The sequence below is a fragment of the Mesoplodon mirus genome (assembly GCF_964341445.2).
Source record: "Mesoplodon mirus genome assembly, chromosome: 2".
NCBI lineage: Eukaryota > Metazoa > Chordata > Mammalia > Artiodactyla > Ziphiidae > Mesoplodon > Mesoplodon mirus.
This window is the reverse complement of record NC_138977.1, coordinates 12,820,994-12,845,814: the sequence shown is the minus strand read 5'-3', so window position 1 is coordinate 12,845,814 and position 24,821 is coordinate 12,820,994. Positions and strand designations below refer to the sequence as shown.

The following is a 24,821-nucleotide window of genomic DNA, read 5'->3' as shown; positions in this document are numbered from 1 at the left end:
CTCCACTTTCTGTTTCCGGGTGCCACTGCAAGAGCTTTTGTGAGGGAACAGTTTTTGAATGTACCATTACTAATAATGCTACTTATTATCATCAGAGGTGACATAGCAAAGTCTCGAGGATGAGAAATACTATTCATGGAGAATTGTCAAAATGATATTTAATCTATCCATTCCTTGGGAATCTAATGTATACAACTCTTAAATAGTGGTTCCAGCTTTCTTTTCAAGTACATAAGTCTCTTTCAACATCCCATAATACATTACTTATGTAATAGTCCTTGTTCTTTTATTATCCTGTTGGAGGATAAAAAAGTAATGAAAAAATATACTTTCTATTTAGTGATACTTTTAAATGAATTTTATCCTATTAAGCTCAACGGTATTTTTATTTTTATTTATTTATTTATTTTTCTTCTTTTTGCGGTATGCGGGCCTCTCACTGCTGTGGCCTCCCCCGTTGCGGAGCACAGGCTCCGGATGCGCAGGCCCAGCGGCCATGGCTCACGGGCCCAGCCGCTCCGCGGCATATGGGATCCTCCCAGACCGGGGCACGAACCCGTATCCCCTGCATCGGCAGGCGGACTCTCAACCACTGCGCCACCAGGGAGGCCCTCAACGGTATTTTTATATAGTTGAAAAACAGCAGCACATAATTAGCGAGACTAATCAATTATTCATACTGGAGACAATACCGTATACAAGTAGAGCTGTGAATCTCTTACGATGCCCCAAGGAGCCCCACACCCATGTACTGCAATTCACCGCTCTAAAATTTCTCCTGGGGAGAACAGAGGCCTTGAGAGGCTTGTGGGCCTAGACTGGCCTACTTTGTGGTCCTTCCTTAAGATATGCTTCTGCTTTTGGCTTTATGTCATCATTCTACAGCTAGAGAGATTGTTGCCTTGACGTTGGGGTTCTAGAAACTCAATTTCAGAGAGACTAAATATCCTTCTTGCGTTTGCTGCAGACTCAAGGGGAGGGCATCACTCAGCACATAACAATCTTCCTTGCAAGGATTCATGGAAAAACTTTCTCAAGCTGTAATACCAGCAACGGCCATTTTGTTTTCATCTTGTGGGACACTGGAATAAGGTAATTAGACTTGTTTGAATATTGAATATTGTTTCCTTCTTTGCATTGGCTTGCTGGAGAGCCTCAACTTAAATTTGGGGACCCATTTCTGCTATATGTTTCAGGTAATGCATGTGTATAGTGATTTCATCCTGGTTGCATCTACTTTTCCTATACCTACTTTTCAATTCTTCCTCCAACTACTTTGCTGTCCTATAGTATGCATTTTATAAACTGCTTTAAATTATGTTCAGTAATGATGGGTATAATAACAGATGTTCACAGGAGAACTATTAGCATGTATTTCCCTTTCTCATCTTCTTTTCCACACTGGCTGCTAGGAAACTCTGGAGCTTCTCTGAATAGCCCCTCGCCGAAAAGAAAAGAGGCTGTTACCTTGTCACCCTTCTTGATGGTCCTGACCTGGAGCTTGCTGATTGCTTTCTTTGCTGCATCTCCCAGTCGGCGCTGAAAAACCAAAAGCTGCTTGTTAGTAATAAAGACTTGTCATTCTTAACTTTGTGTCTGATAGCATTCAGTAAACCAGGGCAGCTGTGTCTGAAATCATGCACAAGTGGAAGGAATGTTGATGACGACGGCTAGAAGAGACGGGGCAGTGATACCTGTGCACAGGGACTTGACTCATCACAGCCTACTAAAGAGCTCTGTCATTGAGCGAAGCTCTTCACGCCTGAGGTTAAGCAAGTGGAATACGACATGGAAGAATCCTGCCCCACAGTGACTCCAGCGCAGGTCACATCCACGCAGATTAGCAAAACAAACAGACAAACAAACAGTTCCCTAATTTGTCACTCTAGCCACTCAATTTGTGGCATGGAGATAGCCAATTTGGAGTAGTTGGAATAATCTCTATCTCTTGTTCACAGGGTATATTGTTTGCATATTCCTTTCAATTTGGAATTTTTAAGCAATTTCCTTTGCTTATCTAGACCCAACTTAGGTTTATATTTGGTCTGTACTATCCTATCCTATCACCTTGTTACATCATGCCAATTTCACCTCTTTTGTGTGTGTTTAAGTGTGAGTGTGCACGTAGGAAAATACATAAATCATACATATTCAGTTTAGCAAATAGTTATAAAGCAAACAGCTGGGTAACCATCATCACCCACGTTAAGAACTAATATATTATGCACTCCTTTTTTTAATAGAGGAAGTTAGTATCCTAATGCACCCTACAATAATACAATAATAGGGCCACGAGGAAGAATGGGAGAGGAAGAGGGTGGGGAGAGAATTACGTTTTAATCTGTCGAGGAAAAAAGTGGTTTGCTTGTGTGCTTATGAGTTTTCCACCTACTGTAATCTTCTCAGGTATGTGTATTTCTAGTCTGTAACAGAAGTGTATTTGCAGCAGTGAAACATATTTGAAGGACTAAGATAAATAGGGCAAACATTTAAAAAGAATAATCATCTGCTTTCACTAATTTTGTTTCTTTTGGAAATAAAACTCTAGCTTCTTTCTTTTCTTTAAAATAGTGAGCATATACTAATGAAGAGTTCATTTAGCCTAAGTACCATGCTAAAGCTTTGTAAGCTGTATCACTATTATCCTTACAACAGCTCTATGAGAAAAATACTATTTTATAGAATGGAGACTTAAAGAGCTTAAGTAAATTGTCTAATATCATAGAGTTAGTGCCAGGTCAGTCAGAATCTGAGTAAAATTAAGTCTGAATTTAAAACCAAAGCTAAATTACCCCTCTCTCATTTTTTCACCGATTACCCAGTCCACCGACCAGGCAGTCAGTCAATCACCAAACACCTACCCAGTCAGCCAGCAGCTAGCCAGCCAGCCAACCTACTAATCAGCTAGCTAACCAACCAACATCTAGCCAGCCAGCCAGCCAACCAGCCATTCAGTCAACCAGCCAAGCAACTAACCAATCAGCTGACCAACCAATCAAAATCTATTAAGTACCTGTCATACGGCATGTCCCTAAGCATAACCCAATTAGAGTAAATAGGGGTGCTATTTACTTGTTATATATTTACTTGTTACATGCTCCCCTTGTCAATTCATTTTTCTCTTTGATATCCTGTCCTTAGTTTCTAAAATAATTACTGGCATTTTTAACAGAAAAGTAAGCTTTGGTTGTTTCCTAAAAGGAGACCAACATACACTTCAGACCCATAAGGAAATCCATGAGTATTGAGCAAACTAAGGTGGTGGGAAAAATAGGAAGAGGCTATAATGATAGATACCAAGGGGGAACATACAGTGAGAGGAAAAGAAAAGAACTGAGATGAAACTAAACAGGATGCAACTCTCTTTCCTTTCCTCTTCCTCTAGCTGGTGCCTAACCATCCTTTGGTCTTAACTCAAGCCATTTCCTCAGGAAGCTTCTCCCTCTTCTTCCAGGAGAGATGACCCCTTGAGTCCAGATCCTCACAGCTCCTCGTACCTTCGCTTCACGGCATTGTCACAACATTTGCAAGTTGATGTTTATTTTGATGATCAACTCGCATTCCACTTCGCTCAAGTGAGCTCCCTGAGTGCACGATTGGGTTTATTTTTGCTTCCCCTGGTGTCCCCAGCACCTAGAATAAAGCTGCCTTCAACCAGTGACCCGTGATCATTCCACACATATCTCGGATCACTTATTTTGTTCCAGGCCTAGCTCTGGGTTTTGAAACAACGGTAGTGAAAAAATATATACACCTTCCTGCTCTCTGCAGCTTACTGTCTAATGGAAACTCCATAAAGGGTTGATAAGTGAATAAAATCTTAAATCCAGAGATTTTTTAAAAGCATGAAATACAACCTGAGAAATTCAGCCAGCTAATGGGAAAATTTATGGAAAACTATACGTAATACATGTGATAAGGTAAGCAAAGCTTACCCATACTTCTTTTGAGGAGGAAAAGGATTGTGTTTTGGTAGGGACTAATGAAGGATATGAAAATCTGCCCTGCCAGGGGAAAAACAGATGATCTAGATACTTGGAAAATATGGAAAAACCAGCTTCTGAGATATAGATGATAACTATGGGACCAGGGAAAAGCACTGTAAAGTTTAAAAAAATGCTATGACCATTTGCATGTAGCCAAATTTTGTCAATAGAGGCATGTCTCTATTTCTTCTTAAGTGACATGAAAATCAGAAATACTGACTTCTGAATAAAGACGATTGTCCCACTTTCAACTATTTTCACACTAGTATTATTGGATTTCCAAAATGCAAACTAATGACAGAAGCCCATAAACATTCTTAATAAAATGGCCCAAATAAGGAAGTTGTTGCTGTTGTAGTTGGTCTCTTCTGTCTTTGGGATTTTAACTGCACCGAGTATAAATGAGAGGGAAAGCTACAGACCTTGCTCAAACCACGTCTTGTATGTAGTTGAGCAGAGAATCTAGGGACTGCAGCAGAAGATCATCACAAAACAGACTCTTTCTTTTGTGCTCCTTAGAAATGCAGAGTGATGTGATGCTAATGGAAGACTTAGGGACCACCTCAGGGAGAGGTAGGGACCACCTTGGGCAGATAGGGACCACCTCAGGTTTGTACAGACCTGTTGTTTCAGGCAGGGGTTCCTATCCCTTCTCCAGGATGGTCCTGTAGAATTTCTCTAACCCAACCAGATCCAAATCATATTATACTTTTCACTAAAAATTGTCAGGAGTTGAGCCATCTTGGTAATTAGATTTACTCATCAATTTGATTGAAACAGGTATAAGAAAATATTTACCAAGGTTACTGGTTCCTTGATAACAATGAAGATAAACAGCTTTATGGAAAATAAACACAGAGCCATTTATTAGAAGAATAAAGTCTGACATAAGCACCAACAAGGATAGTAAACAATGACAGACTCCAACCAAAGATGTATAATTTAGTTATCTCCTAAATACTTAAGAAACTGAGAAAAATAAGACATTTTCCTCTTGTTCCCCTTTGTGTTATAAACAGAAATGCAGTCAAGGTGAGAAAAAGCTAGAAATAAGGATGCCAAAACACAGCATCAAAATTGAGTTTATGTTCTTCCTATCTCATTTGGTTGAATAATTCTGTATCATCTTTGCCTCTTTTTTTTTCTGACAGCTATATTTTCTAATCATGATTCCTGTCATCACCAACACGACCAAGTGGAAAAATAACTAAGTGTCCTTATGTTTCTAGGTGAAGAGAGGACATTATAGACATAAACAGAGTTGGTCCCAGTCATCTGGATGCTCATGTGGCCACAGGTGACTCAGCCACTTCCCGCACTTGCTCTAATACATAATAATGATTCTCCTGGGCCTGCTGGATGGTACAGAAACCACTGCACAGCAAGTCCAATCAATTTCTATGATGCAAATCACCCCTCCATCCACTTAGAAATATGGATAAAAGAATTAGACTCCTTTGGCGGCCATGGTGACTCCACAGGCTAAGGACTTAAACCTGTTTGTGCATACAGGGCATGAGGTAAAAACATCAGGATTATTTTTGTGGGGGAAGTGCTGTAGAGGAGAAGGCAATGGCTTGGGAGTAAGAAAATCCAGCTTTTAGTCCTCTTTCTGGCACTCACTGACTGTGTGACTTTGGCCAAGTCACTTAAATATTCTGGACCTTAGTTTCTTTTAGTAGTAACCTTAGGTATGTAAAGTCATGTCATTTCCAGCTTTACCAGTTCATCATTGTCATCCGCACAGAACAGAACTGGGAGGCAAAGGTCCTTTGAGACCTGAATTATTGAAACACAGTAAATCAATGGCTAATGACCTCACTGAATACTTGCCCTCTATCCCCTGAGGACAGCACAGCATCAATCAGGGACCATTTTGGTTCTCGCTCTTTAGCAGACAGAAGCATCTCCACTTACAGACCCTTCCTGGATGGTAGACACGTGGCCTACTCCTATCCCCTCCCTTTCTCTTTTCCTGTGAAGTTCAAGTTTGTTTTAAATTCCATTACTTCTTTTGTTCCAACATCACTTCAGCAGCAAGATGTGCAAAAGAAATCAAAGGGCCATGGGCCACGTACATGCAAATAATAGGAAAAGGTATTCTCAGGGAGAGGTAACTCTTTCAAGAAAGCTTTGTTCAATGTCATTACCAGACCTTACATGAAACAACACAAGACAGGTCTAGTTTCTTTGGGTTAACCTCAAAGGCAATATTGTTTATGAAAAACAAAAAAGAACCTGATTTAGTTTATCTGATCTGCTCATATTTGAAAGAGCTGCCATCTACTAGGAGTCCTGTGGTTTTCAGAATGCAGACCCAGTCCTTGTGTCTGAGGTGGGATGTCCTAGGAGACAGTGAGACAATGTCCCAGAGCATCACCAGAAGGCAGGCTCACAGCCCACAGGCACGGCCATGGCAGGAATGCTGCTGGCTGGCTTTGTCCTGTAGGGTTTCTTTTTCTTTTTAAAATTTATTTATTTGTTTTTATTTTGGGCTGCGTTGGGTCTCTGTTGCTGCGCACGGGCTTTCTCTAGTTGTGGTGAGCGGGGGCTACTCTTCGTTGTGGTGCACGGGCTTTAGGTGCGTGGGCTTCAGTAGTTGTGGCAGTGGGCTCAGCAGTTGTGGCTCATGGGCTCTAGAGCACAGGCTCAGTAGCTACGGCGCACGGGCTTAGTTGCTCCGCAGCATGTGGGATCTTCCTGGACCAGGGCTCGAACCCCCATGTCCCCTGCATTGGCAGGCAGATTCTTAACCACTGTGCCACGAGGAAGTCCCTGTCCTGTAGGGTTTCTATAAGTAGGATAAGAATTAGTGAACAGCAGCCAAAGTGGCACACCTGGGAAATGGGGGACACAGGGATTCTTAACCTCCTGGTGGGGAGCGGAGGGCTGCCCAGGGTGCACACTGGTGTTTAGGATCAAGAGTCAGTCTCGGATCTGGCTCCCCACCCCAAGGTTCAAGAAGGGGTCCCCAGACGAGAGGTCATTCGTTGGTGGAATGAGGAATAACCTTTAGCATCCTCTCTGAAGCACCATGAGGTGGAGAATCTTAAATCAGATACTAGAAAGGGCTTAGCAATCAATCCTTACTTCTAAAGCCAAAAAGGGCCAATCTTCAAACAGTAGAATGGTGGGGAGTTGGTCATGTTTCCTGCTGTGACTCAAGTGGGGCTGGGGCCCTCTTGGTGGGCCAGGTCTCCTCAGTACCTCAATTCTGTGAAGGGAGCTTTGTCCGCTGGCAATCACTCAACCTTGAAATCAAAAACCTGGTTGTGTGCCCTTGAAAAAAAAATCACTTAACATTTCTCTCTCTCAAATTCATTATGTCTCGTGTCCTTTTAAATTCTAAAAACTATGATTGGGAGTTTGCTGTTGACATGTACACACTGCTATATTTAAAATGGATAACCAACAAGGACCTGCTGTATAGCACAGGGAACTCAGCTCAATATTCTGTAATAGCCTAAGTCGGAAAAGAACTTGAAAAAGAATAGACACATGTATATGTATAACTGAATCACTTTGCTGTATACCTGAAACTTACACAACACTGTTAATCAACTAGACTCCAATATACAATAAAAATTAAAAAAAACTATGATTCTCCCATCAGGCACTCAGCATTCTCAAATAGATGAGTAGAATGGCCACACATCTACTGCCTCCAAATCCTTACAGCTGTAGTTTCCCATCTGCAGCCCTTCTGAGAACTGGGGTTCTCAGGGCTGACCTGAGAGGTGTCTGGGTGATGTGGGGAAGAGGTCCACCCTGGTGACATCCGTGGGCTATTTCCTTAAAGTACTGATCCAGGGCCATCATGAGACTTGTGAGGAGAGACAGAGAGACATGGCCTAACCCTTAAAAGCCACCTTGGCATGTGTTAAATGGCCAGCAGAATGTTCTTCCTGACCATCATAGGACCTTTCCATCCCTGAAAAGTGGGTTGTGGCCTGCAGCTTCTCTTCCCATACCGCCTTCATGCTTTTACTCGTGTGTCCTTGCACACTTCACAGGTGTGAGTGTGATAGAAAAGGCTTCTTGTGCCTGAGCACGATTTCCTCTCGCCTTGCTCTGCCTGGCTGGCTGGACCACTGTTCCTATCTCTAGGATTCAGATCCGGTTCTTGACTCCAAAACCTCCTAAGCTCTTCCTGCACTGGACTGTTCTCCTGCCTCATGACCCTGCCCTGCCCAAGTCTCTGATTCCACTTTGCTCCAAAACTGGCGTTAGATACAAACACTCTACTCGCCTTTAAGTGGTCCCAGCTCCTGACACTTCAGTCTTGACAGTATTCTAGATCCTCACCTAGCTGCCTGGGAGGGTCCCATTTGTGTTTGGGTCTATGTTTGATTATGTAACAGAGAACTCTGGGCCTGGTTGGAGCTGAGACCCAGATGGCTGGAATGTGACGTTATGAAAAGCAGCTCCCCAAACGGTTCCATGTGTGCTCTGGGCCAACCTGTATCCTAACCCTCGCAGGATGCTTCCACGGGCTCTTCCAGGCCCCAGGGCTTGTTTGGGAATGGGGGACAGGAGTCCAGCTACCTCCTTGAACTCCATGGAGAGGGAACTTGAAACAGTCAGGCACTGGACTCAGGCATCCACAGGCTGGCTGACAGCAGGGTCCTCAAAGCAGCCTGGCCCTGGAGAAAAGATGACAGGGCTCCAAGAAAGACAAGCATCGCGACTGAAGGTCATGGCAGAGCAGTGACCCTGAGCCGAGGGGCGGTGCATCCAGAGGGAGCGTGAAGCTGTGCCTGGTCTCTGCAAATCAGTATATTTGCTGCACCTCCCTCAGAGGGCCTGCAGGCAGGGGAAGGTTCAAGACGAGGAGGGAATGGTTTCAAATAGTGACAAGAATTGGGAAGAAAATAAAACAAATGCATAAAATCATATGATGGAAGGAGAGAGACCGGGGCGCGAGCGTACACCAGGCTGTCTTCAGGCCTTTTCTCTGGATGCCCACTTTCAGGGGGCGCTCACCCTGTACTGACCATTTAAATGGTATCTCTATACCAATGACTCTTATATGTCCACCTCCAGCTCTTCTTCCCTAACCTCTCGGCTTGTATAAGAAATACCTACCTGGCATCTCTAGCTAATAGGCTTCTTTTTCCCCCCGATGTTTATTTAGTATCTGTTTCTTTTTTTTAAAAATTGAAGTATAGGGCTTCCCTGGTGGCGCAGTGGTTGAGAGTCCACCTGCCGATGCAGGGGACACAGGTTCATGCCCTGGTCTGGGAAGATCCCACATGCTGCGGAGCGGCTGGGCCCGTGAGCCATGGCCGCTGAGCCTGCGCGTCCGGAGCCTGTGCTCCGCAACGGGGAGGGGCCACAACAGTGAGAGGCCCACGTACCGCAAAAAAAAAAAAAAAAAAAAAAAAGTAAAATTGAAGTATAGTTGATTTGCACTGTTGTGTTGGCTTCTAAAATTTCACATCTCCATACCCATATTCCAGATTCCCCAGCCCCTCAGGATCTCTTCTGTTTTTCCTATTGCAGTTGATGCTGTAAGAACGGACCTAATTGGACCCCTGACTCTTCTCCTTCCCTCACACATATGATAACCATGTGATTATTATCTAAATCGGAACACTTGGGAGAGTAAAATGGGGGTTATTAATAATGAGGCTGGCACAACAGGTATAAACTAGGAAATGTGTTTTATATTCTACACCTAATCCACAGGACTTTGAACTATTGCCCTAATCTGACGCCCATCTGGCTTCTCCACGTTGCTGCCTCTAATCCAAACTCATCACCTGTCATCTTGACTTCCGTACAGCCCTCCACGTGGGCTCATATCTGTTTTTATGTGTATGCCTGTTGATACCACTACAATATATGCTATGTGAAGGCAGAGTCCTTGTGCATTATAGACACAGAAACGTCTGGAAGCATAGAAAGGGAAGTGCTAAGACTTGTTGCCTCTTGGGAGACCTAGAGGGAGGGAAATTGACAAAGAGAGTCTGAGGTGGGGAGAATGCTTACTTGTAAATGGATGCTCTTTTATTTTGCCTGTTTTTTTACAGTGTGCCTACACTGTTATTGTTAATCAAAACACACTGCTTCATGGGAAGTTTTTCTCCAAGAATGCCAGGTTCTTTCTCTGTAGTCTATTGATATGCCCTCCTTTTCCCATAACTCTGAACAAAAAAGTCCAATTTTCTTTCAAACTGTGTCACCTGGGACCTAAAGCCCATATCTAGACTTAACTTCATGTGAGTTATAAAAAAATGGGCTATTTAAATTTGGGGAGGGGAATACTATTTTCTAAGAATTGCTTTATCTTTAAAAAGACAATCCAGGTTGCAGTTTTTTTTAGCACGAGTCACCCATTTTCCTTGCCTGGCCCTGCAATTACCCTTTCTCTGCTTCAAAAAATAAAATAAAATAAAATAAGAACGATCCAGTTAACAACTCTCAGATAACCAATCACACATATTTTCTCATTGGATCCTTGCATCAAGCCTGTGGGGATGACCCGTGGTCATTCCCACTTTATTTTTTTATTATTTATTTATTTATTTTGGCTGCACTGTGCAGCATGCGGGACCTTTGTTCCCCGACCAGGGATCAAACCCATACCCCCTGCATTGGGAGCACACAGTCTTAACCACTGGACCACCAGGGAAGTCCCCATTCCCACTTTATATGTGAGGAAATCTAGGCACAGAAAGGTGAAGATCCACATAAGATCATACCACTAGAAACTGCCAGAGTAAAGATTTGAATTCAGACCTGACTCCAAAGCTGTGTGTTTAACTATTACCTTGCACTGGCACTATCTTGGTATAGTTGCTTTAGGAAACATGGCACTCCAGCCAAATCTCTTTCTCCACTTTAAATTGTGGCCCTTATTCTCCATGTCATCATCTACCTCGCTGTGAGGTTACTAACGTAAAGAACATCTAGCAAATCTTACTCTGTGAGAAACTGCATTGAAATGATCTGAAAAGGCTAATGATTGTGTAAGATGACGGTGACTTTCCTCTAAGTGTGATCTCCACCAAGCCAAGCAGAGACTGAGGTACGCTTCTGGCTAATTCAAGTTCAGTCTTGAACTTGAATCACACCTGAAAGGTTAGATACTTCACCAATGTAACATTAATGCCTTTGATATTCCATTTCAGACTGTGAGCCTACATCTAACCCAAGAGTTACTCTTTCTGAAGGGCCAATAGCGCTTCAATAAAAATAAATGACTTCAGTTCACCTGATGGTTAGTACAGCTATAGCTTATACAGCTGTAACTTTCTGCTGAATGGAACGAAGCACTGTCCATCAAAAGAAAAATATTTTTCTAAGGGAAATTACATATTCTTATTCCACTCATAAAAGGGCTAAAGTATGGTGTCTATTTTGATCAAGAAACAGTGCTAACTTTCAGCATGATCCAAATTCACTGAGTAACCTGAAGGTAACATCCTGTAATTCAAGGAAGGGAACAGAGTAAACACTTAAACCCCATCCACTTCTAATTTGCTTTTCACATACATCACAGAGTATGCGTAGGCCAAGACAGAAATGCAATCTCTATCTACCTGCACAAAGTGAACTAGCAATTGAAATAGTTACTCAACCAAGTCAAACCTAAAATTTCATCCTTACCTCAATTTTCCAGTGATTGCTTGGATTACATGTCTTACATGTGTGTCTGTATCTCATGCATACATAGACACATATACGATGATATTTTACTGAATATATATATATATATATATATATATATATATATATATATATATATATAGGGTTAAAAGTCTGAAAGGTAATGTACTCAATTGTTAACAATTCAGTAAGGTGATGGGTGATTTTGTCTTCTCTTTTAGTATTTTTCCAAAATTTATTAGAATAAACATGCATGATTTTGAGAGTCAGAAAAAAGCAATAAAAATGTTAAAAAAATTGTTCCAGAAGCTATAGAAAATTTAAACAGACAAATTTCCATAAAATAAATAGAAAGTCCAAGAGCTGTCCTCCTAAAACATCTTAGAATTTATTGGCTTACAAAAAGTTCTCTAATACTTCAAGGATCAGCGAATTCCAGGGCTGTTTAAAATGCTCTAGAACTGGGCTGTCCGATGGGGCTTTCTATGATGATGAAAGTGTCCTATCTATGCTGTATCTATCCTAGTAGCCTCTAGAAATGTAGCTAGTATGACTGAGGAGCAGAATTTTACATTTTATTTTATTACAATTAACTTAAATTTAAATAGTCACGCATGGCTAGTGACTACCATGTTGGACACTGCAACTCTGGACTATAGAAAATGGAGGAAAATTTGCAAATTCTTCTTATAAAAACCAGTATAGCCCTTACCTAAACATGATAAAAATGTAAACTATGGACAAATTTCACATGTGAATATCAAGGTAAAAAATAAATAATGTACCACATAAGATATGATCAAAACAATCTAGCACACATTAGAGGATTAGCATGTACTGGAAATTCAGGATGGTTCAAAATTAGGAAATCCATTAATTTAAACCACTCCTATTAATAGATCAAAAGAGAAAACCCAGACTACAGCTCTTGAAAAGGCATTTGTTAAAATTAAAAGTACATTCTTTTTTTTTTTTTTTTTTTTTGTGGTACGCGGGCCTCTCACTGTTGTGGCCTCTCCCATTGCGGAGCACAGGCTCCGGACGCGCAGGCTCAGCGGCCATGGCTCACGGGCCCAGCCGCTCTGTAGCATGTGGGATCTTCCCGGACCGGGGCACGAACCCGTGTCCCCTGCATTGGCAGGCAGACTCTCAACCACTGCGCCACCAGGGAAGCCCAAAAGTACATTCTTGATGAAAACTCTGAAGAATACAGGACTATGTTGCCATTTATACAACATGTTAAATATATATCTTAACCTAGAAGACTGCATGGGGAAATAATAAAATTGAGAAATGATAAAAACGATCCATGAAACTCAGAATGTTCCCATTAAATACTGAATGAAGAGTAATATGTTTACTATTACTTTAGTTGATTCTGGAGGCACAAGTCAGTGAAGTTAGATAATAGAGAAAAAAGGAGTTTTAAAATTTCAAAGAAGTAAATTATCATTGATTGCATATTATTAGTATAACCCTGATAAACTGACACAAACAATCACAAGTACTACAATGTAGTGGTTAAGAGCATACACTCTGAAGCCTTGCTGTTGGTTCAGTTGCTGTCTCTATTAGTAACTAGCTGTGTGACCTTGGGCAACTTATTTAACCTCTGTTTCCTTCTCTGTAAAATGAAGAAAACAGAATTATCTGCTATAAGGCTATTAAGTAGGTTAAGTATGTAAATATATAGACAGCTCTTACAACATGCCTGTATTTAATATATACTATATAATATCATTATTATTAAGGTAATAATAATAATTTAAAATGATAATAAATTACAAAATACATAAATTACTAAATTATAATAATGTACAAAATAAACATAAAAAATCAAAAGACTTCCCGTATGAAAAAGGGGATTTCATTTATAATTGCAACACAATGACCTAGGAATAGACATAAGAAGAATGTGCAAGATTAAATGAGGCTATTTTGAATGCTGTTAGGGAATAAAAAGAATAGTTGAATAAAGGGAAAACATATACTACACTTTGATAGGCAGATTCAACATCAGTAGGTTATAAACTCCTTCTAAATTATTCTATACATTAAAAACTTAGCTAAAAGTGATTCTAAAATCATATAAAGATAAACATGAAAAAAGTGAAAGAGCAATGAAAGAAGATTAGCATGAACAGATATGAGACATTATGGTGTTAAAACATTCAAAATAGTATGATATTGGAATGTGAATAGACCGATTAAAGCTACATTTTATAGAGCATAGAAATAGAACTGAATACATATGGGGCTTTAATATATGCTAGATGGGGGAGGGTTCTGCATACGAGAAGGAAAAGTTAATTATTCAATAAATACCAGTTGCAAAAACTGGTAGGCAATCTGAAACAAAACTAATGTTGGCTCTGTACTTAACTTCTTACGCTGAAATAAGTTCTCTGTAGATTAAAGTTTTAATCATAAAAGTGAAATAAAAAAAGCAGTGGATGAAACCATGAGATACTGTTTTTCTATAGTCTTGGGCTATAGAAGATCTTATTATATAAAACTCAGGAGCTATAAAAAATTGATAAATTCAGTTATGTAATACCCCCAAATTTCTGCATGGTAAAAAGCTCCAAAGATACATCAAAGACAATGACAACTTGGGAGGAAAAGAATGGAATCTGTAGGATTCCCCCCAAAAGGGTTAACTGCTCTGACCAGTAAAGAGCTTATACACATCAGTATGATGTGACCAACAGCTCATTTGAAAAGTGGTCTAATAATGTAAGCAGGTACCTCATAGAAAAAAAAAATCACCTTTTTCTATTTTATGTTATTTGTAATAAGAAAAATGTGATACCATTTTTAACTTATTAAATTGCATACAACAAAAAAGCTGTAACATTCATTTGGTGAGGATATGCGTAAGTAGTGTTTGTTATTAGTATATTGTTGTATATGTTAGTATAAGCAGTATTAAATTAATACACTACTGCACAAATGTTGTTTATATTAGTATAAACAGTATTACTATATTGTTGGTTAATATATAAATTGGTTCAACCTTTCTGGCAGACAATTTGGCAGTATCCATTATAGCTTAAAGTACACATACTATTGCCCTAGCTCTAAAACTTCCAGAATTTACCATACAGATATACTCACAAATGTGCTGTGTCATGTGTACATGTTTGTGTGTGTGTGTGTGTTTTGTCTTGTTTTTTGGTAAGAGAAAACATGTCCATTAATAGGAGCTGGTTAAATAAATGTGGCATATGCAGAAAATAAAGCATTATATAGCATACCTCATTTTATGGCCCTTCACAGATACTGTGTATTTTACAAATTGAAGGTTTGTGGCAACCCTGCATTGAGCCAATCGATCGGCACCATTTTTTCTGGCAGCATTTACTCTTTGTGTCTCTGTGTCACATTTTGGTAATTCTCACAATACTTCAAACTTTTTCATTATTACTATATTTGTCATGGTGACCTGTGATCAGTGATCTCTGATGTTACTATTGCAACAAGATTACGATGAGTTGAAGGTTCAGATGATGGTTAACATTTTTTAGCAATATTTTAAAATTAAAGTACATACATTTTTTTTTAGACATAATGTTATTGCACACTTAATAGACTATAGTATAGGGTAAACATAACTTTTATGTGCACTGGGAAACCAAAAAATTCCTGTTGACTCGCTTTATTGAGATATTTGCTTTATTGCAGTGGTCTGGAATGAAACCCGCAATATCTCCAAGGTCTGCCTGTACAGTTATTAGAAATGAGAAGGCAGCTTGGATTGAGTGTTGATAAGAATTAATCTCCAAGATGAAGTGAGAAATACTGGTACAGAGTTAAGTGTGCTATCATTTGTTTAAAAACACATATACACACACACACGCACGTTTGTAAGCATATAAAATATCCCTGGAAGGGAAGATATTCCAAGGAGAAGAACTGCTTAATTGAGGAGCAAACATGGGAAAGCAATTACTTTTCACCATATACCATTTTGTACCTTTTTCATTTTATACTATGTGTTGGCACTGTCTGTTCCAAAATTAATTGTTTTCTAAAATACCTTTTATTTTTTGTCTCCTTCTGTTCACAAGGAGGACATCGTGGCTCTTTCCACATTATGTTGATACAATTAGCATAATCTCAGCTCCCTTCTTCTTTCTCCCTTTATTTTGTGCCTAAATAAGTAAATAATTGTCCCCCAAATGAGCAAGAGGAACGTGGGGCAAAGCACTTCCATGTTACAGAACAATGTTAGCAAAACATCAAAATATGTGTACTTGGAAAAGATCTGAAAAACTATATAGTAAATGTTAACAGTGTTTAATCCTGAGTGGGGGCATCATAGGTAATTTTGGTTTGGGTCTTGGTATTTTCTGTGATTTCCAAAGTTTACACAATAATATGTCTTATTCTGGTAATAATTTTTAAGTTTTTTTCTTTTTTTAAACTTTCTGCTACTCACCTGGTTCCTGTCCCTGGCATTTGCATATCGAAACCTCTGGATATAATAGAAGACCAGCCAGGCGAGGGAAATGATCATCAGAACGATGAAGGAGATGGAGACAAACACAACCGAGGTGCGGCTCACGTATTTCTGCAAGTTCCGGGTTCCAATGGTGATGTACATCGTCACGGTGATGTTTCTCTCCAGCAGACTTACTATCTCCTTCCCTTTGGGCTCAGGAATCATTATTGCCACGATGTCTTCTACACCTGTTGTGAGAGGGACAACAGGGTAAGGGGACGAGAGAAAGAGAAAATCATAGTGAAATGTCTGGACAAAGGAACAGGCACCAAATAATGACACTTCTTTCAGTGATTCTATGCCAGATCAAATAGCCAGGTCTAATTCTCAGATCTAATAGCCAGAAATGGAGTTGAAGTTTCTCTTTCTTCAGCTAACTTGGGATGCTGCTATCTTGTATATGAGAAAAGAACCTAAAACAAACTCGTGATTTTGGTACCAGCGAGGTCATGATGGTGCTACTTCCTAGCTCCCTAAGGTGGTGTGACCCTGGTCTAGTAAAGGGTAGACCCTTCCCAACCAGCCTAGGTTACAGTTCTATGTTGCATTTCACAGATCCCCCCCGAGGAGGGGAAAAGGCACTTTGTACCCCATGACAAAGGATAAAATGCCCAGTTTTATGTCATCTGTCTGTGAGTTCTCTCTTTCCCATGGACACTAGGGGTACTCAATTACAGATTTCTACTCATCATTCCCAAGGCAGTTTTCTCCTACAGTGAGTACCGAAAGCAACTCCAAAGTGTATTAAAATATAGTTGATTTACAACATTATATTAGTTTCAGGCATACAGCATAGTGATTCGGCATTTTTATAGATTATTCTCTATTATGAGTTATTACAAGATAATGACTATAATTCCCTGTGCTATACTATATGTCCTGTTGCTCATCTATTTTATACATAGTAAGTAGTTTGTATTGGTACCCCTAATTTGTCTCTGCCGCCTTCTGTCTCCCCTTTGGTAACCACAAGTTTGTTTTCTATATCTGTGAGTCTGTTTATGCCAAAGGACTCTTCTTAACAAGCTCTATTATGACCTGCCAACATAAAATAATGGTCTCAAAATTATCTTCTGCTTATTTTACCTAATTCAATATAAACAGTTTGTGTATTCTCACGCCAAGCACAGGAAGGATAGAGGCTGTATGGATCATTCCAGGATGGTTTTACCTCCACTAATACTCTCACTGCAAAGTGTCTTACTGGACACTTTGAAGCAGAAGTGGTACCTTTCTTCAGTCTGAGTTATCTGGGTCATTGTCCCTGTTCTTCATGACACTCTGAGGCACAGCCTCTTGGTGAGCAGTTCAGGGGCCTCTGTAAGGGGTCTTTAGTAAGGATTTGATATCAGCTCCACATGAGCCTACTCGACATGCCACTGTGGCTGATGCACAGATTAGAACATCGATCTCACTAGGACAGTTCTCAGGGATCACCCCAATTCAAACCCATGCCTGCAACGTTCTTTATGGGCCCCACTTCGACGTGGAAATATCCTATTACTTGGAGTTACTACAAATTAAAGTGCAAATTTACAATTAGGGTATAGATTCTGGACAAAAGTAAACACCACTTCAGCTGCTTAAAGCTGGCCTTATTCACGTGCTGAGGTCAGTCAGCGAGATGGAATGACCAGATTATATTTGTTCAGGGTGTTGCAAGTCTCTTAGAAGTTATTTAGGGCTTTCACTTGACCTTGATTTCTAGGCAGTTTTTCCATCCTAAGTTCTTTGATGGTATTTCACTTAGGCTGAATGAATACTTTTAAAAGCTAACTAGATACAATGGTGTCTGTGTATGAGACATCAATTATATGATTTTTTAAATTCCTAAAACCTTTGTGCTGGCTCAACTGTAAAATCACAAAACTACACAGTGTTTAGATTTGGCTGTTATTTCTGGGAATTACTGAAACTGATGACTTAGATTTCAACTTTGCAGAATTTACTGACAATTCTGATGCTTGTTCTCTCATCATGTTTACTTCAGCTAATGGTTGCATGTGGTCTGAGGTTTCGTGAGGAATTAAAGCTGTTGGAAGGCTTTGTCTTTACAGAAATATGATCCTCTTTGCATACTGGACTAATCTGGCCTGATGAAGCTCATCCCAGTGCTGTAGGCACTTTGTAGATATTTAATCAGTGACAGAATCCTAAGTTTTTGTGTTTTTTTAATTTATGTTTTTTAAGCGTGTCTATTCAAGGCTCCAGAATGAGATTTTTTTTTTTTGAGGATGAGATCTTGGGGTTATTTATATAAGACCCTGTATGCTCAGACTTGGACAAGTTTTATACTTTTTAGTAGTCAGTTTATCAATATATTCCTCTATGGCATCATTTTGATACTCTGCTTAGGAAGCTCTTCTCCACCAAAGATGACAGAAATACTCATCTAAAATTGCTTTTCGAAACCTTAAATGTAGTTTCATTTTTCCATTTAAATCTTGAACAATCTGAATGTGATTCAATAACAACACATTTGTTGAGCTCCTATAATGTGCTGGGCAGAAAGGAGATAGATAGGATGCAATTTATTTTTCCCCTAAATTCTCAGACATATATTGTTGTCTACTTTCGGATTTTTTTTTTTTTTATTGTAAGATGAGTCTATCTTTCGCTGACCAACACCAGGCTCTTTGGGTTGTGGAGCTGTTAACATATTTACTATTTGGTAGCCTAACCCTTTCTTCACCAATTTCCGCCCCTCCTGGCAGAACAATGCTCCTATTATCTCCTTAATTTTATTAAGAGACCATAGAGAGTAACAGTGAAGAACTGGGCTCTGGAACTGGACGGCTTTTTCAAACTTCAGCTCAGCATGTTTAAAATAGGGAACCAGATCCTTAAAAAACTACAAATAGAACTACCATATGACCCAGCAATCCCACTACTGGGCATATACCCTGAGAAAACCATAATTCAAAAAGAGACATGTACCAAAATGTTCATTGCAGCTCTATTCACAATAGCCCGGAGCTGGAAACAACCTAAGTGTCCATCATCGGATGAATGGATAAAGAAGATGTGGCACATATATACAATGGAATATTACTCAGCCATAAAAAGAAATGAAACTGAGCTATTTGTAATGAGGTGGATAGACCTAGAGTCTGTCATACAGAGTGAAGTAAGTCAGAAAGAGAAAGACAAATACCGTATGCTAACACATATATACGGAATTAAAAAAAAAATGTCATGAAGAACCTAGGGGTAAAACGGGAATAAAGACACAGACCTACTTGAGAATGGACTTGAGGATATGGGGAGGGGGAAGGGTAAGCTGTGACAAAGCGAAAGAGAGGCATGGACATATGTACACTACCAAATGTAAGGTAGATAGATAGTGGGAAGCAGCCGCAGAGCACAGGGAGATCAGCTCGGTGCTTTGTGACCGCCTGGAGGGGTGGGATGGGGAGGGTGGGAGGGAGGGAGATGCATGAGGGAAGGGATGTGGGAACAGATGTATATGTATGACTGATTCACTTTGTTATAAAGCAGAAACTAAAAAAAAAAAAAAAAAAAACTAAAAAAAAAAAAAGAAAAGAAAAGTATTTATTAAAATTGTTAATCATACGCAGGCCTCTGAGTTCTCAAAATTTCTCAGGCTCTGCAAAAATATAGCATAAGTTAAAAATCAAAAAAAAAAATAAAATAAAATAGGGAACCAGAAATGCAAATCAAAACTACAATGAGGTATCACCTCACACCAGTAGAATGGGCATCATCAGAAAATCTACAAACAACAAATGCTGGAGAGGGTGTGGAGGAAAGGGAACCCTCTTGCCCTGTTGGTGGGAATGTAAATTGATACAGACACTGTGGAGAACAGTCTGGAGGTTCCTTAAAAAACTAAAAATAGAACTACCATATGACCCAGCAATCCCACTACAGGGCATATACCCAGAGAAAACCATAATGCAAAAAGACACATGCACCCCAATGTTCACAGCAGCACTATTTACAATAGCCAGGTCATGGAAGCAACCTAAATGTCTATCGACAGTTGAATGGATAAAGAAGATGTGGTACCTATAGACAATGGAATATTACTCAGCCATAAAAAGGAATGAAATTGGGTCATTTGTAGAGACGTGGATGGATCTAGAGACTGTCATACAGAGTGAAGTCAGAAAGAGAAAAACAAATATTGTATATTAATGCATATATGTGGAACCTAGAAAAATGGTACAGATGAACTGGTTTGCAGGGCAGAAATAGAGACACAGATGTAGGGAACAAATGTATGGACACCAAGGGGGGAAAATGGTGGGGGGTGAGTGGTGGGTGGTGGGATGAATTGGGAGATTGGGATTGACATGTATACACTGATGTGTATAAAATGGAAAACTAATAAGAACCTGCTGTATAAAAAAATAAGTAAAATTCTAAGATTTAAAATAAAAAAATAGGCAACCAAATTTTGGATATCCACAAAATTTTAAATTACCCATCACCCATTTTTCAGGACATGAGAAAACATTTTCTCTTCCTATAAAGTATAATTAGCTACTTTAACGCATTTATTTTAAACTTAAGTGCTTAGTTACACTACCTGTGTTGTTCGTCCCACTGTTGTGCTTTCATGATATACGACATCCGCTTGAAAAGACAGTGAAAATGGAAATGGGGCGGTTCTTTTCATCTGGACCTCAACCTTATTCATCTTCAATATTCATAATGAATTTCTAGGGCTGATGATGGTAAAAAATAGATGGGATTCTGGGATATTTCTCCATGCACTTTAGGCTATTACTGTGCGTGATAAAAAGAGATGCTGAGGGTATCCATTTATCCCAATAGAAATAGTCATTAGGAATTTAGGTATTTAGGGTGTCCAAAAATGGTACAAAGTGGGCTTGATGAATTATCTGAGCAGTCTGATCAATGCACAAAATCCAGGACCAAAAGCTGCTACAGGATCTAATCTGTTCAAAATAAGACATGTGCACCAATGTGAGTTTTCAGACAATTCCCAGATCTTTGCTTCATTTTGAAGATGCAGCTAGCGTCCCAGAGAAGCCAGCAGATTCTCCCCAGGTAGGTTGTAGTGTAATTGCTCTGAGGGTGTACGTGAGGAGGGGGCGAGGGGAGAAGTGGGGGTGATGGGGGAGAGCACGCTGAAAGCCCCGCTGAGAGATCTCCTCAGAGTTCAGTGCTGCCTTAAGCATCTGATCTATGACACACAGGAGGCTCTGAGGCTTGGGGAAGAGAAGTTAACAAAAAGCATATTTTGGATGGGTAAAATCTACAAAGAGGTCCTGCTATTTGGGCAATTCTATGTATACTCTGACTCCTAGTCACTGTAATAGAGTGTCTGTTTTTGCAAAATGATGCCAGCCTACCATCTATTTTCCTCCCAAAGGCACTTTCTACTTCTGAGTGGTCGCTGCTGTGTAATTATCGTGTATCCTGGAAAAACTCTTCAGCCCTGCAAGAGAACGTGTGACCAGGACACACAGGACCCTGCTGCCAGTTAAACAGCAGGAGCAGCCTGTAGTTTTAGTGCTTCCTTTTCCCGGGAGAGGGCTCAATTGCCATCATCTAATTTGGTACATAAGTAAGGAATCAAAACAAAAGTTCAAAAAGCCAAAGAATGTTGAATAACCAGGAAATCCTTTACTTAAGAATTCAAAACCAGGTTGTTTAAACACTGTGTTAATAGAATGTTTAGAAAACCAGCAAAGGGCTAGATATTTTACAGGGCTGGGGCCTCATCCTTCCTGTGCATCTTGGAGGGTGATACAATTCCTCCTAAGTTCATGTGAGGAAAAATCCTTTTTCAATTCTCTGCATCCTCTCTCCCCTAATCCTTACTTTAGTTCCATGGATGGCCCTTTAGAATTTAGTCAATACTAAGAGAAACCTGCAGTTTCCATTTGTAGATATTTTTTATTTATACACTTAATATCTACTTTTTTTTAAAAGAGTCAGTTCCTGATTATTATCTATTCTCAAGTGAGACAATGTATGTGAAATGATTTATAAAGCCTGCAAAGTACCATAGAAATGTAAAGTATTATCACTTTCTGCATTCATTTAAAATTTATTTTTAACAAACACAGATGCAAAAATAAAGCACTCACAAATAGATTCTAACAATATAGTAAAAACTCTTCATGACCCAGGGGATTTATCCTAGGAAGGTGAGGGTGATTTAACATTAGAAAATGTGTTCATGATTAGGGGAAGCTCAGTAAAGGATGTACAAGAAGGTTTTGTTTTACAACTTTTCTGTAAGTCTAAAAATATGTCCAAAAAAGTTTAAAACTTATTTATAGGTTTTTTATACTTATTGTTTGGTAATGCTTAAGAGTCTAATTAGAGGTTATTTGGTCTACCTCTCTGGATGCATCTTAACTGAGACAGCCAAGTGAGGAGGTGTATTTAGGAGGAGAGTGCCTTGTGTTTGGGTTATCTTGACTCTGGAGAACCACATGGCAAACCAACCACAGAGGAAGAGAGGCGGGCAGAGAAATCTTCCCCATAGAGGAGACGAGTTGTGTGTTAAATGGGATAGGGCGGGTGGGAGGGAGGGAGATGCAAGAGGGAAGAGATATGGGGACATATGTATATGTATAACTGATTCACTTTGTTATACAGCAGAAACTAACACACCATTGTAAAGCAATTATACTTCAATAAAGATGTTAAAAAAAAAATAGAGTCCAGGGCTTAGAATGCAGAGAGATGGCTGCCTTGGGCTATTCCTGGCAGAGAATCATAAATTCAGATCCTACAGGTGCCAGGCCAGGAATCTAAATATAAGCCCAGTGAAAAGACAATAGGAAATGAGATGATTTGAGAAGAAAATAACACACATCCATCTAAAGGTTGGTTTGTTTGTTTTTTTTAACTGGAAAGCACCTGGAGTTAGTCTTTGGGCCACTCGTTTTCAATCCATGATAGATTCAAGAGTTTAAGAGGGAAGAGTAGAAGGATTTAAAAAAAATTTTTTTTTAAATTTATGGCTGTTCTGGGTCTTCGTTTCTGTGCGAGGGCTTTCTCTAGTTGTGGCAAGCTGGGGCCACTCTTCATCGCGGTGCGCGGGCCTCTCACTGTCGCGGCCTCTCTTGTTGCGGAGCACAAGCTCCAGATGCGCAGGCTCAGTAATTGTGGCTCACGGGCCCAGCTGCTCCACGGCATGTGGGATCTTCCCAGACCAGGGCTCGAACCCGTGTCCCCTGCATTGGCAGGCAGAGTCTCAACCACTGCGCCACCAGGGAAGCCTCGAGTAAAAGGATTTTGAGGTGTCTGTCTAGCCCAGCATCAGATGGAAAAGTAGACCAGACTTTATGACAGAAGCCCTATGGAGTAAAGAGCTAATGTTCAATGAACTTTGGAAATAAGACCATAGGCCTAGAATATTTTCAAAGACAGCTTTTCTGTGTAAATGAAAGTTTGCACGCAGGGAGACACGAGGGTAGCAGCTATCAGACTGCCGGTGAATGTCTCACCCCAAACCTCAATACAGCACTGTGCGTGTGTGCTATAGTTTATGCACAAGCACATCTCACAATTCTCTCCATTCTACAGCTTTCCAGGACTTATTCCTGGACCAACAGGGGAGGGAGCCTCAAAAGTAAATACATTTCAAAATGGTAAAATATTCATTTGAGGAGTGGTTTGAGTACCTAGTGTGAAAACAGGAAGAGTAACAACAGTAAAGAGGTCAAATACATGTTTGACAAGAGAATCAGATATGTACATTGAAAATAAGGGCATTACTGTAAACAAGGTACATTATACATCTGAAAAAAAGATTTAGATAAACATTTAGAACACTGTGTCTTTCCTTCATTACATCAGTCAAACAAATAAAATTTGATATTTAGTATCTACCAAAGATTCCAGGTTTGTTCCAGAGAATGAAATATTAAAATTCCTTTTTGGGGGGAATTAAAAAAATGTGTTAATGCGTTTCAGTACATTAACAAATGAAAGGAATACAACATATGATTATCTGGTGTAGCTAGCTGTCCTCCAACATCTGCTCTCTTGCACTTCTATGATATTAGTGTCTCAGATGGGCACAGGCTGTTGAGTGAAAAGCATTAATCATCAGTAGCCTCCCTTGCAGCTAGATATGGCTATGTGATGAATATTTGGCCATTGAGATGTTGAGTGGAGATGACGTTTGCTACTCCAAGGTCTTTTCCATAAAAGGGCTGAGTATGTGCACCCCAGATCCTCTCTCTTTTTCTCTGACTTAACCTGGAGAGAGGTAGTGCAGCCGGCTTCTTAGAGACCTAAGCCATATGTTGGGAATGGTACCCATTCTGATTCTTATGAAGAGAAATGTATGGAAACTTACTTAATATGATATAAAGTATCTTCCAGAAATAGTACATTAAATGGAAGAAACATTAGAAGTTTTCAACTCAAATCATGAATAAGACAAGGATGAGCCAATATTCAAAGTAGAAGTAATATTTGGTGCAAAGAAACATAGGAATTAAAGTGGTAAATCTTGGAAAGGAAGAGTACAAACTGTCATTATTTGATGGATCACATGACCATCTGAAAAAGCCAAGATAACTCAGCTATTAAAATTAGGAGAATGCTCAGTAAAATATAAGATTCAAGATCAACATACAAAAATTAGGAGGTTCCTATACACCAGTAATACCTAACGAGAATACGTAATGGAAAAAGTGATCTATACATATAGCAGCAGAAGTCATAAAATATCTAAGGATAAACCTAATAAATACTAGCCTTAT

The 24,821-nt window shown here is 39.7% G+C and overlaps 1 protein-coding gene across 3 annotated transcripts in view; it reads right to left on the bottom strand.

Annotated features, from left to right (window-relative positions):
• The window catches only part of RNF150 (ring finger protein 150), a 250,688-nt gene that overhangs the window by 79,281 nt on the left and 146,586 nt on the right, over window positions 1-24,821 (bottom strand). For all 3 annotated transcript variants that reach the window (XM_082644955.1, XM_082644957.1, XM_082644956.1), the window contains exons 2-3: window positions 16,039-16,289; window positions 1,468-1,539 (exon numbers count right to left, since the gene is read on the bottom strand). In XM_082644955.1, the coding sequence (XP_082501081.1) occupies window positions 1,468-1,539; window positions 16,039-16,289 (323 nt within the window). The remainder of the gene's footprint in view (window positions 1-1,467; window positions 1,540-16,038; window positions 16,290-24,821) is intronic.